General features: G+C 55.8%; 1 protein-coding gene across 5 annotated transcripts in view; it reads left to right on the top strand.

The window, feature by feature from the left end:
* Positions 1-285: 285 nt before the first annotated feature.
* The window catches only part of GRID2IP (Grid2 interacting protein), a gene marked incomplete at its 5' end in the record, with an annotated part of 34,639 nt that continues 19,287 nt past the window's right edge, over positions 286-15,637 (top strand). For 2 of the 5 annotated variants that reach the window (XM_079944903.1, XM_079944902.1), the window contains one exon: positions 14,207-14,241. In XM_079944903.1, the coding sequence (XP_079801029.1) occupies positions 14,207-14,241 (35 nt within the window). Of the gene's footprint in view, positions 703-8,608; positions 8,764-9,854; positions 9,869-14,206; positions 14,242-15,637 lie in introns of those variants that run through there. The other 3 variants (XM_079944905.1, XM_079944901.1, XM_079944904.1) reach the window with 3 other exon arrangements.

Genomic DNA, 15,637 nt, shown 5'->3' with positions numbered 1-15,637 from the left:
TGTCATATCACGCTTCCTCAAGGAGGGCAATTCAAAGAGCAAATAACCCCCAAAGTCAGTAGGAATTTGTGAGCTCATACCACTGGGAAGTCCCATTGTCCCATGGAAGTTGGTGAATCGGGCACAACTGGATCCAAGGGTTCAGACAATATCCTAAGAACTCATCCTCCACACGGAGGCAGAGAGGAAGAAGTAGAGACTCGGACTAGCACAGGCTTTGAGTCTTTGAGTGGCACGCAGCCCAGTGTGCAGTCTCTCTCCCTCTCCAGCTGCTCGGACACCACTGCCATGCCAGCCACCAACCAGGGCTGGCCTGAGGACTTCGGCTTCCGGCTGGGCGGCTCGGGTCCCTGCTTCGTCCTGGAGGTGGCCGAAGGGAGCAGCGCACACACCGGGGGTCTGCGGCCTGGGGACCAGATCCTGGAGGTGGAGGGGCTGGCCGTGGGCGGCCTGAGCCGCGAGCGCCTCGTGCGCCTGGCCCGGCGCTGCCCGCGCGTGCCGCCCAGCCTGGGCGTGCTCCCCGGCCCCGACGGCGGCCCCAGCGCGGGATCCGGCTGTGCACCCCTGACCACAGCCTCGCGGGCCCCTCGCTCCGGCCGCGGCCTCTCTCTGGGCCGCGAGCTGCTACGCCTGGCCGGCCGCAAACGCCCTGACGCCGTGCACCGAGAGCGCAGGCGCAAAGCCCAGGAGTTCAGCCGCAAGGTAGGACGCCCAGGGCAGGACGGGGCGGGGCCCTAGGAGGCGGGGTGGTCTGAGGGTGGGGCTCTAGGGGCTATTGTTCTGGGGGGCGGGCACTGTGGGCGGGGCACGTCAGGGGCTTGATTTGTGGGAGTGGCTTTTCTTTATTTATTGAGGTAATACGGATGCACAGCTCAGTAAATCTTACCTAGGCATACACCCTTATAACTACCACCCTGATCAACCTGTAGATTCATAGCATAAAGACAGTAATAGAATGCAGAACATAGAATGATTCTTTCACCCTCTCCTTCATGAGAAGGTTCTCGTGTGATCCTTTCCCTGTCTATCTGCCCCAACCAGAGGTAGCTACTCTTCTGTCTTCCATCGTTCTAGATGACTTTTGCCTGTTTGTGAACGTCATATAAGTGGAATTATATAACATGTACTCTTCGGTGCTGGGCTTCTTATGGTCATGTTATATCTGTGACTTTCATCCCTGGTGTGTGTGGTAGTGGATCATTCTTTCTGTTGCCCGTATTAGTAACATACTGCCTTAGTCTACTGCGGCTGCTACAATGAACTGTCAAGAGTGTGAGTGGCTTACAAACAACAGGAGTTTATTTCTCACAGTTCTGGAGGCTGGGAAGTGCAAGGTCACAGTGCCAGCAGATCGGTGTCTGGTGACGACCCACCTCCTGGGTCACAGACAGTGGCCTTCTTGCTGTGTCCTCACAGAGCGGAAGGGGCTAGGGATCTCTGCTGGGTCTCTTTCAGAAGAACATTAATCCCTTAATGAGGGCTCTACCCTCATTACCGAAACATCTCCCAAAGGCCCCATCTTTGGGGGTTAAAATTTCAATATATAAATTGGGGAGGGGGACACAAACACTCAGACCATAGTACATAGTGTTATTTTCAAAAGAGCCACACCTGGGCTTCCCTGATGGCACAGTGGTTAAGAATCCGCCTGCCAATGCAGGAGACACGGGTTCCAACCCTGGTCCGGGAAGATCCCACATGCCGCGGAGCAACTAAGCCCGTGAGACACAACTACTGAGCCCCTGTGCCACAACTACTGAAGCCCGTGTGCCTAGAGCCCGTGCTCTGCAACAAGAGAAGCCACCACACGAGAAGCCTGCGCACCGCAACGAAGAGTAGCCCCCACTCACCGCAACTAGAGAAAAGCCCGTGCGCAGCAACGAAGACCCAACGCAGCCAAACATAAATAAATAAATAAAAGAACCACACCTATTTCAAGCCCCCACAAAACCGGGATCTGGCCCTGCACAGCAGTCTGGATGGCAGGTTGGCCACAGGAGGCCCAGGTTTGGGTCCCCCAAACCTCCAAAGGCATCGCCTGTCAGACTTTGGCACACACAGGCTCTGAGTGTTCTCAGGTGGAAAGTTAGGACTTCCCTGAGGACTGAGAGTTAGGAGCCTGAAATGGCCAAGGCCTCCAGCCGAAAGAGGAGCCCAAGGCCTGAGTCACCTTCAGGAAGTGAGGGGTAGCCACCAGGAGAGGTGGGGACCCGGGGCTGGGAAGGAAAGACTGAGGATGGTGTTGGCCTCAGGCCAGAATCCCAAGAAACCTGGGATGTGACACATATATGAGGAAGAGGCTGCCCAGTACGATCATGTCTACCGGGAAGGTCTCAGGGCAGCAACTACCTCAGGCCATCCGCCCTCATATACCTATGCTCCAGGGCCTTCAGATGTGGTCCAAAGGCCCTCATTTGACTGAAACTCCAACTGAACAACAAGTGAGCCGGGAAGGAGTCTGGAGCCTAGACACTCCCCTCACCCTGCCTAGGGTTCAGGCCCCATGTGGATGCCAAGCCCAATGTCCTGGAAACTTAGTACCTGCTTGGTACTTGGGACACTTGAGTTCAGATACCATTCCTTGTCCTCCATGGAAGTGGATTTGCTCAGTCCTGCCCTTGGCAGGGTTTGGCCATGGGGTTTGGGGGCGAAGGGGCCAGGAAGCCATGCTGGAGTTTGGCCATTGCCCAAGTGGCTCCCAGCTCACTGCCCAGGTATCAGATCCCCACCCACCTGGCCTCTTCCGGCACCTAAGCTTGGCCCAGTCCTCCTTCTACACTGACCCCCCTCAGGAGCCTCACCTCTACCATGTGCCCCAGCATAACCCCTTGTCTGGGCAAGACCTCAGCTGAGCCTTTCAGCCCCATTCCCCCAAGCAGGCCAGCCTCTAGCCAGGTCCAGGCAGTCACTCACACATACACACAGGACTCAGCTCTGGCCTTCCTAGGTCACCAGAGTCCAGCTCCTCAAAAGATGTGACTTTTTCCTGTCTCCATAATAAGCTCGCCCGTAACAACAAACATCAAAGCTATGGATGCCTTCGCACCCACCACAGTTTATTTTTACCCCCACTTTTAGTCCTCTAAGTGTCCAGAGGGCTGACCTCTACATGAGGTCCCAGCATTCCAGACTCTTCCATCTCAACATGAAGCTCAAAGATTCCCATAGAAGAGGAAGAGAGCATAGAAGATTGTGCCTCACAAAATTAAAATTCTAAGCAATACTAACAAGGAATGTGATAGGGTGATAGGCGGAGGCGAGCTGTGTTCCATAGTAAAGTGTCGTAAATTTCTTTTCTTATCTAGGAAGGGGCCAGAGATTAATGTCAGACTTCGGGTCATTTTGTTGTTGTTGTTGTTTAGTTACATACATGTGTTAATAATTTAATGGTAACTACTAAAAAAATTAAGAAAATATTCATTAAAAAAGAAAAGAAGATTGGGCCTCAACTCTTAAGGGAGGAATCCACCCACTGCACCTCCCGTCAATGCTCATTGGCTAGAACCAGTCACACTGCTGCTTCCAAAGGATGCTGGGAAGTGTAGTCCTCTGTGTGTCCAGGAAGGCGGGGAGACCTAGAGATATTGGTGAGCGCTAGCACCTGAATCCATTCCAGCTGTCGTAAAAAACTACCACAGATTGGGTGACTCATAAACAGGAATCTATCTCTCACAGCTCTGGAGTCTGGAAGTTTGAGAACAGGGTGCCAGCATGGTTGAGCGAGGGCCCTCTTTGGATTGCAGATTTCTGGTTTTGTCCTCACATGGTGAAAGGGGCGAGGGAGCTCTTTGGGGCTCTTTTATAAGGGCACTAATTCCATTCATGAGACCTCCACCCTCATGACCTCATCACATCCCAAAGGCCCCACCTCCTAATACCATCGCCTGGGGCATTAGGTTTTCAACGTACAAATTTTGGGGGGACACAAACATTCAGACCATAGCAACTAGAAAAGTCTGCTGTAATGCCAGATGACCTGCTGTAGAACCAAAGGTCTGTCCCAGACTCCATGCAATCCCTGGAGAGTCGGAAGGGGGCCCATCAGAGGCCCCAGAAGGGCAGGGTGGACATGCAGACTTGGCCAGGAAGCAGGGCCAGGGGTCGTGACCGAGGGAGGAATCTGACCAGCTGCCCAGGTCAGCTGTGGTGCATTTTCTGACAAGAGGGAATGGAGACTGGTAGATTCTGGTTAGAGCTCCCCAAGCAGCTCCACAAATCCCCAAAAAAGACAGCCTCAGGAAGATCAACAGTGTCTGTGGAGCGCCTCCCCCCACCATCCGCCATTGGTTTTGAACAATCAGCTCCCAGATTCTCGCCAGCACTCTTCCTGCCCCAGATTGTCCTCCTTGAAGAGTCTGATATTTAATAGAAAATCCATTAGTGTCCCGTGATGGCGCATCATGCTTAGATGTAGGTTGAGAGCATCTCGGTAATAGCTGACACCAAAACCGCACTGTGGCAGGGGCCCCAGGAGGGAGGAACTATTTTTTCCTCTTTCTTACATAAAACATCTTTCCCCCTAGCCATGTTCTCCTTTGAATCGAGGCTGCAGCTGACTTTGATTTCAAAGCCACTAACCTTCCTCGGTCTGGCGGGTTCTCGAGGAGGGATGCCTGGTACTGCAGCCTGCCCCACGCACCGAGAGGGAAAGAAAGGTCGGCGGGGAAGCTGCGGGAAATGCGCCTCGAGAATGGCTGGCCACTTGCCAGCTCTTTGGTTCAGTCCTGTAAACGCTCATGGAATGCACCAAGCCCTGTGCTCGGGTCTGGATAGGAGTAAGATGTCAGGTCTATGTCTCGGGCCATCACACCTGGTGAGGGAGACCCGGTGTGCAGGTGCCGGGACTCAGGCATGCACAGAATGTGGCCTCTGGCTGGATGCCCTGGAAGCCACCTGCTAATACTTGCTCATCCTCTATGGTGTCACCACCTCTGGAAAGCCTTCCTTAATCCCCTTGTGCTACCACGTAGAAAGCAGCTGGATGTACAGTTCTGAAGTTCAGGAGCAAGCTCTGGGCTGAAGATCAAGATCTAGCCGTCACCATTTGGGGTCCTTGTCCAGAGCGGTGTCAGGGAGCACTTGTGGCAAGTCAAGGGGTGGACTGTGGCGGGTAAGGACAGTCATATGGAAAGAGCAAGTATAGACAGTTCTGAGCAGGAAAAAGAAGAGGATGGTGGGGTTGTGGGATCAGGGAGGACTTGATTTACTGGGAAAGATGTGAACATTTGTATGAGCTGAAGGGAAGGAGGCTGTGGAGACACTGAAATCCATGCATTTTGCCGCGGTTGATTACAGCCGTCTGATGAGCAAGGGCTGGGGAAACAGCTGTGAACAGGACTGGAGGGGAGCCTGCTCTCATAGCTGCTGACATGCCTGTGGGGAAAGGAACAATGAGCAAGTGGCCAAATCAATAAACAGTTATTTCAGATGATGATCAATTAAGGGAGGAAATAAACAGGGAGATGAGAGAGTGATGGGGGCCCCTTGAACGGAGTGGTCAGGAAAGGCTCCCTGAGGAGGGGACTTTCAAGCTGATAGCTGAGTGACAAGTAGGTGGCAGGAAGAGAGGGTGGGGACTCTGGTGACACACCAGAGTGTGTCTGGTGTGTCTGGTGTGTGTGTGTGTGTGTGTGTGTGCAGTGGAATGTCTGTGGCCTCGTGGGTTGGCCTTGCCCAGGAGAGTGGAGGGTGGAGGGGAGGGATGCTGGGTCTGTTGAGAAGTTTGGAGGTGGATGGAAGGGAGTACTGAACAGCCCACTTCTGTCTGAAATTGCACCTGCACGGTCCTGAGAGAGATGCATGGCAAACTCCCAGGCTCTCCAAGTGGCCCAGCCTCCCACCCCTGCTTCAGGGTTAGCTCAGGATGTCAGTACCCAGAGGCACCCCCAGACCCTGGACTAACAAGGCAGGGATCTCCTGGAGTATGGACAGACAATGGTTAACTGCTGCATTTTTAAAAGTGTAAGTGGGAATTCCCTGACAGTCCAGTGGTTAGGACGCTGTGCTTCCACTGCAGGGGGCGCAGGTTCGATCCCTAGTCGGGGAACTAAGATCCCACATGCGGTGAGGCAAAAAAAAAAAAAAAAAAAAAAATAGTATTGGTGCCAGGCACAAAAGCCCACATAGTATATGATTCCAGTCATAAGAAATATTCGGTATGAGCATCCGTAGAACAGAAAAATAGATTAGTGGCTGCCCGGGGCTGGGGAAGGAGGGAATAGGGAGTGACCGCTTAATGGGTACAGCGTTTCCATTTGGGGTGATGAGAATGTCCTGGAACTAGAAGGTGGTGATGGTTACACCACATTGTGAAGGTACTTAATGCCACTGAATTGTACATATGAAAGTGGTTACAGTGGTAAATTTTATGTTATGTGCATTTTTACCACAGTAAAAAATAAAGGGAAAAAAAGAAGCAATGACAACATGTATGCCTTTTCCTGACTGTATAAGTCATATAAGCTCACTGTTTAAAAAATGGAAACCATTGACATAAAAATAATCAAAATCAGGGCTTCCCTGGTGGCGCAGTGGTTGAGAGTCCGCCTGCCAATGCAGGGGACGCGGGTTCGTGCCCTGGTCTGGAAAAATCCCTACATGCCGCGGAGCGGCTGGGCCCGTGAGCCATGGCTGCTGAGCCTATGCGTCCGGAGCCTGTGCTCCACAACAGGAGAGGCCACAACAGTGAGAGGCCTGCGTACCGCAAAAAACAAACAAACAAACAAACAAACAAACAAAAATAATCAAAATCACTATAAACCTTAGTGCATATTCCCTGTGCAGACATATGTGTAATTATCTATGATAAAAATGTAACACCGTGTGTTCCATTTGATAACCTGTTTTTTTCACTTACCTGTTTATCACAAACATTTTCTATGTATTTTATAGCAGCTTTATTGAGATGTATTCATATACCATACAATTTATTCATTTAAAGTGTACACTTCAATGGTTTTTAGTATATTCACAGAGCTCTGCAACCATCACCACAATTTTAGAACTTTTTAATCACCCCAGAAAGAAGCCCTGCACCCATTAGCCATCACTCCCCATTTCATGGTTTTTAAATAAAGACCTACAGCATCATTCTCTCTGGCCAAATGGTACCACATTGCATCAAACCTTAAACACTGTCGATCGCAAGATGCACTTGTTTTATTTACCACCAAGAAAGAAAAATCCCTGCCAACTGACCCATGACACATGCTTCCTTATCTTCTTGTCACTTAATTTGTAGTTAGTGGAAGAGGGCTTTTAGACTTATTTGGACATATTTAGTACTCGCAATGTATATAACTCAATGGAAGTAACAATATGAAACCTATGACCAAATTCATACATGCACAGGAATGACAGCTAGCCGTAGGACACAACCTGATTTCAGAGATGTTAAAATTTTTTTTAAAAAAGTGCTCACCCTAGAATCAACGATATCCAATATTGCAGAGCATGGAGTGAACTTGGCTGTGAAACAACAGAAGTTGACTCTGCTAACTGAGGCAGAAAAGGAATTTGTGGGAGGAAGCGTTCATAGAATCAGTGCTGGAGACCTAGGCTTAGGACCAAGAAGGGATGGGCCACCTGGAGCGCAGCTGTCCTAAACACCCTTCAGGATGAGTCTGCTCAGGGCGCGCTACAGGGCTCTGCCACTGCCCTGTACAAGCTCCGTGTCCCCACATCTCTGCATCATTCCTTCAAGAGCAAAAGCCCTGGGCCAGAGCCTCCGATTGCCCGAGGCTGCAACATCAGGCCCAGGACCTTGCCTCTCACCTGGTTGGGGATTGCCTCCCATCTTGGCTGCATAGCCAAGGAAATATCCCCCAAACGGATGCGCTACAATTATTTAGCCTGTAATGTCAGATATTTATACTGCTTCCAATGTCTCAGTATCATGAACAATGCAGAGGTGAACCTCTTCACTCATATATCGTCGTGCACTTGTCAGGACACGTCAAGGATACATTCGTCGACGCACGATCATTGGGTAAAATGACAGGCACGTTTTTAGGCTTTGGACACTCTTACTGCCCATGTCCGGTAGGCTCCTCTGAGTAGATGTGCTCTGTCTGGCCTCAGCTGGTTTGCACTCTAAGGTGAAGAAAACAAAAGTCCAGAGGGAGCATTGAGGAAACCAGAATTGGGGGTGACGCGTGCACTCCAGGGCTTTTTTGTGGAGCCGGAATGTTCTCTGTGGGATCTCTCGGCGGAAGAGTATGGTGGAAGGGGATATAGTGTTATGATGATAGTAACCAGCAATTACAGAGCGCTTGGCACGTGTTTTAAGCCCTTACATGGAGTCCTTTAATCCTTACGATATTCAGTAGGTCTGTCTCTGGGTTTGAATCCTGACTCCATGGCCTTGAGTAAGTCACCCCACCCCTAGCAGCCTCAGTTTCCTTAGATACAGAACAAAGATACTGGCCCCGCCCACCTCATTGGGCTACTGTGAGCTCTGAAATGGCATGGTCTGGGTAAGGAGCTCTCACGGGGGCCCAGAAGGGGCTGCCATGTCAGCTGTCCTGGGGGAGAAAGGGAGGGAGGTGACTGATTCCCTGGTGTTCTGCCCTGGGACCCTGGTGGCCACTCATCAGACCCTTCCCCGCAGGTGGATGAAATCTTGGGGGACCAGCCGATGACCAAGGAGCGGATGTTCGCTGCTCTGAAGCAGTTCGCGGCTGAGCAGCGGGTGGATGAGCTGGTGTGGGCGCTCACCCTGGTGCTGCCCCTCGAGGCCCGTGGGCCCCTCCTGGAGAACCTCAGGTACCTCAACTGGGGGGCAGGATGGGCAAGCAGGGGTGCCCACTCTCCCACCACCACCCCGGGCTCCGCTGCTGCTGTTGCTGCGTGGCCCGCCCCTGAGCTGGACCCCAACACCCCCTCAGCTCCAGGATATGGGTGGGCCAGTGACCCCGAAGGCTGCTGGGAAGGGCAGCTGTTGGCTTTGCTGGCCGCCAGGGCATCACTTTGAGTGAGAAGGAAAGGGCTGCTAACTGCTGGGCTGGGACGGGCTGCAGAGAAGACCCACCCCCTGAGCTCAAGTCACAGTCTGCCCTGCTCTGTCCCCAAACCCAGATCGCAGAAATCTCCAGTGCGACACCAAGACACTCCTAGTTCTTCACTGCGAGGGAGTAATGGCGCAGTGTCAAGGCAAGGAAGCCTGGAGCTGTGCTGTGTCCATCCCGGGCACTGCCCCCCTCCCCATCCTATAAACAGTGTGTTCTCTCTGCCCTTTGATGATGACAGCTGCATGCCAAGAACCTCGCCAGGTCCCTAGACGAACACTCTCTCGCTGAATCCCACCAGCACTGTTATTGTCCCCATTCCACAGAGGTAGACTGAGGCTCAGAGAGGTTAAGGGACTGGCCCAAAGTCACACAGCAAATGAATAGCAGTCACAAGAACATGAACCAGTCAGCTGTGCACTTTCTGCTCAGCTTTGGACCTTCTAAATTCCTCCTTCAGGAAAAAAAAAAAATCTCCTGGTGGGTCCACACCTGGAGTGGCCTGGGAATCTCCCGAAACCGGCCCCCCACCTCCACCCCCATCCTGCCCTGCACCGCACAGCTTTGATCAGGCCCCCGTGGGCCTGAATGATGTGTTCCCTGCACGGGTCCTGCGGGGCTGGCTCTCCACCCCCTGCCTCCAGGGCCTGTGACGCTCCCCCACCCCCGCCCCTCCCCCTTCCTGGGCTCAGCCCGCCCCCTCCCCTCGCTGCCATTCACCCCGCAGCCTGCCCCTCCCTCTGGGCCTGGCCAATGTCAGGGACCGGGCTGGCCACCCCCACTCCCCAAGCCCGGGCGCAGCGTCTCCGCTCTGCAGCAGAGCACAGAAGGCCACCAAAAGAGGCCACCATGAGCTGCCTGGGGTGAGTTAGGGGCCTGCCCCTTGCTGGGAAAATCCGGAGAGAAAAAAAGTTATTTCTAGAGCCAAATTTGCAGAGCAGATGATGCGCTGGCGCTGAGGGCTCCCCGGGGAGGTGATGGGCGGGCAGCCCCCCACCCCGCCCCTCCGCACCAGTGCTGGGCCAGGGGCCGGGCGGCCAGGCTGTGCCTGGGAAGTTGGCATGCGTGTCTTAAGGCTGTTAGCCGCCAGACTCAGCTGGAGGCCCCCTCGGTCCCTCATCTCCCTCCGGCGCTGCCCAGGCTTCCGTCCCTGCCGCCTCTGCCGGGTCAGCCGGTCTGCCTCCCGGGACAGCCCCTACGCCCGCCTTTCCTGTCCGCGGCTCGTCCCCCGAGCGGCCGGCAGAGGGTCAGGAAGAGTCGGGGTGGAGAGGCACCCCCTTGGGCATGCCCGATTTAGAGCCTGGGAACCGGGAACCCTGGACACCTGGGATGCCCAGTCCCCGCAGCGTCCCCGTCCCCGGGGCGCTGCTGGGGAGGATGAAACAGCAGCCTCTTGTCCGAGCGTCAAGGGCGACAGGAAAATTGGGGAGGCTGCTGGAGGGGGGGGCGGTGCCCAGCTGGGCTCTGCAGGGAGAGGGGTACCCTGGCAGCCTGGCTTCAGCCACCCATCCCCCTACCTCCCCACCCCCCCTCCACCACCCCTCTGGTGTACTGGTGTACTCTGGTGCCCATGTACTGGGTTCCAGGGATGAAGTGATGATCCCCACGCAGCTCCTTCCCGAGAGAGCTCAGAGGAGGCAGGGAGGAATCAGACAGTTTTCTGTGATTCTGAGAGCTGAGCATCAGCTGAGGGGCAGCTGAGAATGCACTCAGCACAGGGCAGTCAGGGCAGGCTGCCTGGAGCAGGCAGCAAGTTCCGGAGCTGGAGCTTAGACAGTGGCCGGTGGGGTGTGGCCTGTGCCCTGTGGAGGTGGGAAGACAGTTCATCAGGGCCAGGCGTCTAGCCACAGAGGTGGAGCCCGGAGAGCCAAGGCGAGGGTGGTACCACACACAACCCAACCCTGGGTACCCAGCTGTGCCCAGCTGTGACCCACCCTGCCTTGGTAGAGGGCCATGAAGGGCTCTGGGTGCCCAACTGTGCCCAGCTGTGACCCACCCTGCCTTGGTAGAGGGCCATGAAGGGCTCTGGGTGCCCAACTGTGCCCAGCTGTGACCCACCCTGCCTTGGTAGAGGGCCATGAAGGGCTCTGGCCTTGGGACCCCCCAACTGAGGAGAGACAAGGCTTGAACGAGAGGTGCAGCAGCAAAGGGTAGGTAAAGATACACGTGTGCGCGTGTGTTGTGCTCATGTGTGTGCACACTCGACAGAGGCTGGAACCCACCCACATCACCGTGTGGCCTCTGAGGGGTGGTCCCAGTGGCCCAACTGGAAGACTTGGGGAGAAAGGAGAAGGAGCAGTGAGACCATGAAGTTGGGCCATCCAGTGCAGTAGCCACTAGCCACATGTCACTCTTTAACATTGAATTTAATGGATATCAAATACGACTTAATATTCAGCGTGGCCTCATCATCTTAGCATGGCTGTGAGGGTGAGATTTGGGTCAGTGGCGATGTTGTAAGTAAAGGGTCTTATCTTTCTTTACGACAGCAGTTACTCCTGTGGCTCAGAGCCTAATTTGGGTCTATCCCCAAAGGGATTCCAGTCTGATGAAGTGATAAAATGGCTTTCTAATTAGGACAGGCCAGGTAGTTTGGAAAGCGTGACGTGGATAGGAGGGAACAGGAAAGCAAAGTCAGCTTTGTGCTCTGCTAGTGTTTCAGGAAAAAATGCAAAGAAGGAAAGGGTCAGGGGTAGGGGTCGGGAGAGGAAACAGCTGAGGTGGTGGAGGAAGCTGTGTTTTGAATCCCAGCAGACCTAGCGAGCCCCCAGTCCACTCACTGGCTGTGTGACCTTGGGCAGTTTCACTAACCTCTACACTTCATCCATAAAAATGGGGTTGGTCATTTCTACGTGTTTCCCATGGGGTTCTTGGTAGGAAAGCATGTAAGTGGACTCTGCCAGTGGCAAAGCAGAGAAGAGATTAGTTGAGAATCTGGGGGATAGGGTGAGAGCACCTCCTTCACCCTCCTCTGCTTTAATGACAAGTGTCAGCGACACCATCATACAAAGCTCCTTGGAAAATTCTATGACACTGTGTAGGGGAAGCGCCAGGCATCTAGTATATGCTCCGTTAAATTGGTTCCCCTAGGGAAGGTCTCTTTCTCCCCAGAGAGGTTCCTTGACCATGGCACTATCGACATTTGGGGCCCCATGTTTCTCTGTTGCTGGGGGCTGTCCTGCATGTTGTAGGACGCTTAGCCGCATCCCTGGCCTCTGCTCACTAGATGCCAGTAGCACGCCCTCCTCCCACGTGTCATTTTGTGACAACCAAAACTGTCTCCAGACAATGCCAAATGTCCTCTGTGGGGCAAAATCACCCCCAGTTGAGAAACACTGCCCTGGTGTGACCTGCCTTTGGTAGTACCCTCTTGCCGGGGCAGACATTTCAGCAGGACCAGCCTGGCCCACCCTATGCTGCCATGGGTCATCCGGCCAGATGCACCAGCTGCTGGCCCTTTGGTGACTTCACTGTGCCGGGGTGGCGGGGGGGGGGGGGAACCTGGCCCCAAGGCAGCGAGTGCACTGCTGGCTGTGTCTGGATTCGAGCAGCAGCATCTGCTCCGTGGTCGCGTCTCCAGTGCCCACGGCAACGTGGACGGTCTTCACAGCCTCAGGGCCATCACAGCTGGTACCAAACAACCAGAAATGGCTCGATCATGATGGGACGGCTGTGGCCCTGTGGATGACAGGGAGCTGTGCTCACCGTGAGGATTTTCAGACACTTCTCCCCCCGGCAGGGCTGAGGTCAGGCACGGGGAGGACACCGAATGAGCACCGGCTCAGGCTTCCTGCTGCTGCAGGGGAGACATAAAGCCGTGAGAGGTCACCCCAGAGTGGTGGCCTCCCTGGGGCCAGGCATGCAGGGCTGAAGTGTGTTGGGCAGCATGGCCTGGATAGAGGACAGAGACTGACCGTCAGGTCTGCAGGGGCCTCCCTGTGACGGGCTGCAGGAAACCCGCAGGCAGGATCATGGAGGATGTTCCCCGCCCCCCGCCGCAAAGACTGAGGCGGAGGCAAAGTCCCCAGGGTTTCCTGCCTCTGCGGTTCCAGCCTGTCTGGGTGGTGACCGCCTCCTTGTGCTGACCCCCCTTCCCCCAGCGCCCTGCCACTTTGAGGCTGTCCCTGAGAAACCTCTCCCAGGATGCCCTGGGCTGGCTCCCCGGCATCTATGCTTTGGTCCTCAGAACTCAGATTCTCACCCTTTCCAGCCTGAAGCTAGGACTCGGATCAGCAAGAAATGACCATGCAGTGGGGGCCCTGGGGCCTGCTCCTGCTTTGTGGCAGGCCCAGAGCTGGAGGAGGGGTCCGGACCCCCTTTCCCCTTATCTCCGTCTCTTCCCCTTAGCTGGTCCTCCCCTCCCCTCTCCCAGTAGGACACGCCCATCCCAGGGAGGCCCTCTGTTCCCCCCACTGCCCTCACCTGGGACTTGCCCCAACCTGGCCACCCCCTCCTCATTTCCACTCACTTACCAGGTCTCATTAACTTGACTTCCTGTGTTTTAGAATCTGGCCACTTGTCCCATCCCAACATCCTTTGCTGTGCCCCTCCCAGCATCACCCCTCCCCTGGTGTACCAAACCTTCGGGGTCCCTCCACCTCCCTCTAAATCCTTATACCCTCCCGCGGCTCCTCACTGTTCGGAGTGCAGCTTGAGCGGCTGACAATGGCATTCAAGGCCTCCTTCTCTAGCCCCTTCTCCTCTGGAGCTTCCCCCTGGGTGGGAAGGGAGGGTCTCTCTGGATGACACCTGCTGAGTCCTCGAGTCCCAGCGCAAAGTCCACCTCCTCCAGAAAGCCTTCCCAGGCTCTGCACAAGGCAGTCGGAGCTTCCTCTGAACGGTCGGGTTCGGCCTCGCTGCATTCGGGTGTTGGGGACTCTCCGGAGCGCCGCGGCCCGAGGGGTCGGAGGCGAGGCGCCTGGGGAGGTGCTCGTGGAGGGGGCCAGAGGAGGCGGCGTGACGGCCTCGACCAGCCCCAGCTCGCGGGGAGCTGACTGAAGGGTCCCCCGAAGGGGCGGGGCCGGGCGGGGCGGGGCCACCCGAGAGGGGGCGGGCGCGGGGCCTCGGGCCCAGCCGGCTCGGGAGGGGCCGAGCGCGCTCGCCCAGCAGAGGCGCGTGGAGTCTCGGCGACCTCGCTCTGCTCGCGGGCTCCGCCACCCCCTGCCCATCGGCGCCTGCCGCGCCGCCGTCGCCGGCTTCAGATGGGGAAGGACCAGGGCTTCTCTCGGCACTTTCGGTAGTTTCCCCACTGCGCCCGGAGCCCCCGGGAACCGCGCACCCTGGTGCGACGGACCCGCCTCCGGCTGACCTGAAAAGGGGTGGGGCTGGGGCACTGAGGGGCTTCGCTGTTCTGGGTGGGCACCCACCGAGCCTGGCTGGGGGCGGGGGCTTGGGAGGGCAGGCATAAACCGCAAGGTTATTAAAGGGGCGAGTTCCCCGCGCTAGGCACCCGGAACCCGTCCGAGGCCCTAGGGGTCGGGATCCAGGTCGGGGATCAAGGGCTGGGATTGAAAAGCCCTTTTTCCTTCCTACGACTGGACTGATTGAGGGAACTGGGCAGAGAACAAGGTGGGGAATGTGGTGGAGAGAGAGGACCCTATGGGAGCCCCGGGTAGGAATCTGGAGTTGGATTTAGACCTGATCCCCCAGAGAGAAGAGAACTGACTCTGAGTGCAAGGTCATTGTGTGGCACCCAGAAGAGCCCTGTGGCCACAGAGAAGCTTCTTGGCGTAGCAGGGACCTGGGAGTCCTGAGGCAGCTGTAGCCAGGCTGTCAGGTCAAAGGGGCATCAAATCCATCAGCCACAGTGGTCCATGAGACCCCACTGCATCTGGATGTGCTGGGCCAGTCAATTCAGAGCAGACCCAGGGCTGGGGTGCCTGGGCCAGACTGAGCCGCATGGAGGGCCCACACCAGCCAGAAAGGGCGTCTGGCACACCAGGCGGCCTTGGCTTCCTTCTCAGCCCCAAGAACACCAAGGAGGGAATGGGCCACCCAACTTTCTCCTACCTATGCAGTTGGTGACTCACCTGGTTTCCACTGCAGGGGCAGGGTGGCGGCTGCCACCCTCTATTGCTGCTAGAGGGTGGCAGGTTGGACCTAGGGGCTGGGGGTGTTGGGCTGATACCTTCTGGAGGCTGGGGCCGGAGCCAAAGTGTAAGGTAGACAGTTTCCGGCTTGTCATCTCTGCTTTGCCTGAGCACGAGGCATGTGGGGAAGGTGCAGGCCAGGCGGAAGGAGAAGGCAGGCTCTGGAGACCTTGACTGACCATGTGGGGAATGCGACTGAGGCTCTAGGTTTTCGGGAACCACTGGGGGTGGGCAAGGATGCGTGTATCAGGCGATGACTCTCCTGGCAGGGCTGAGCAGGCCATCGTTCTAACCTCCTGGTTGCCTGGAACATCCAGATCTGAAGCAGAGCTCACTGGGGGGTGGGGGCAGGCCCTGATGCACCCTCCTCCCCGAGGATCCACATCCCTTCCCTCCCACCAGGTAGCTTAGTGTGTCCACTGACCTTATTAAACTACCCACAGAGATCGGGGGAACTTAGCGGGGGCCACCGTGCGACATCAGAGGCGTTGTATTTCAGCTGTGGCTGCGAGGCCTCTGCTCCCTCCCCTCCTCCCATGCCCT

This window comes from Stenella coeruleoalba (assembly GCF_951394435.1).
Source record: "Stenella coeruleoalba genome assembly, chromosome: 15".
NCBI classification, from domain to species: Eukaryota; Metazoa; Chordata; class Mammalia; order Artiodactyla; family Delphinidae; genus Stenella; species Stenella coeruleoalba.
Note: the sequence above shows the minus strand (reverse complement) of the source record. Positions and strands in the feature narration are given on the sequence as shown.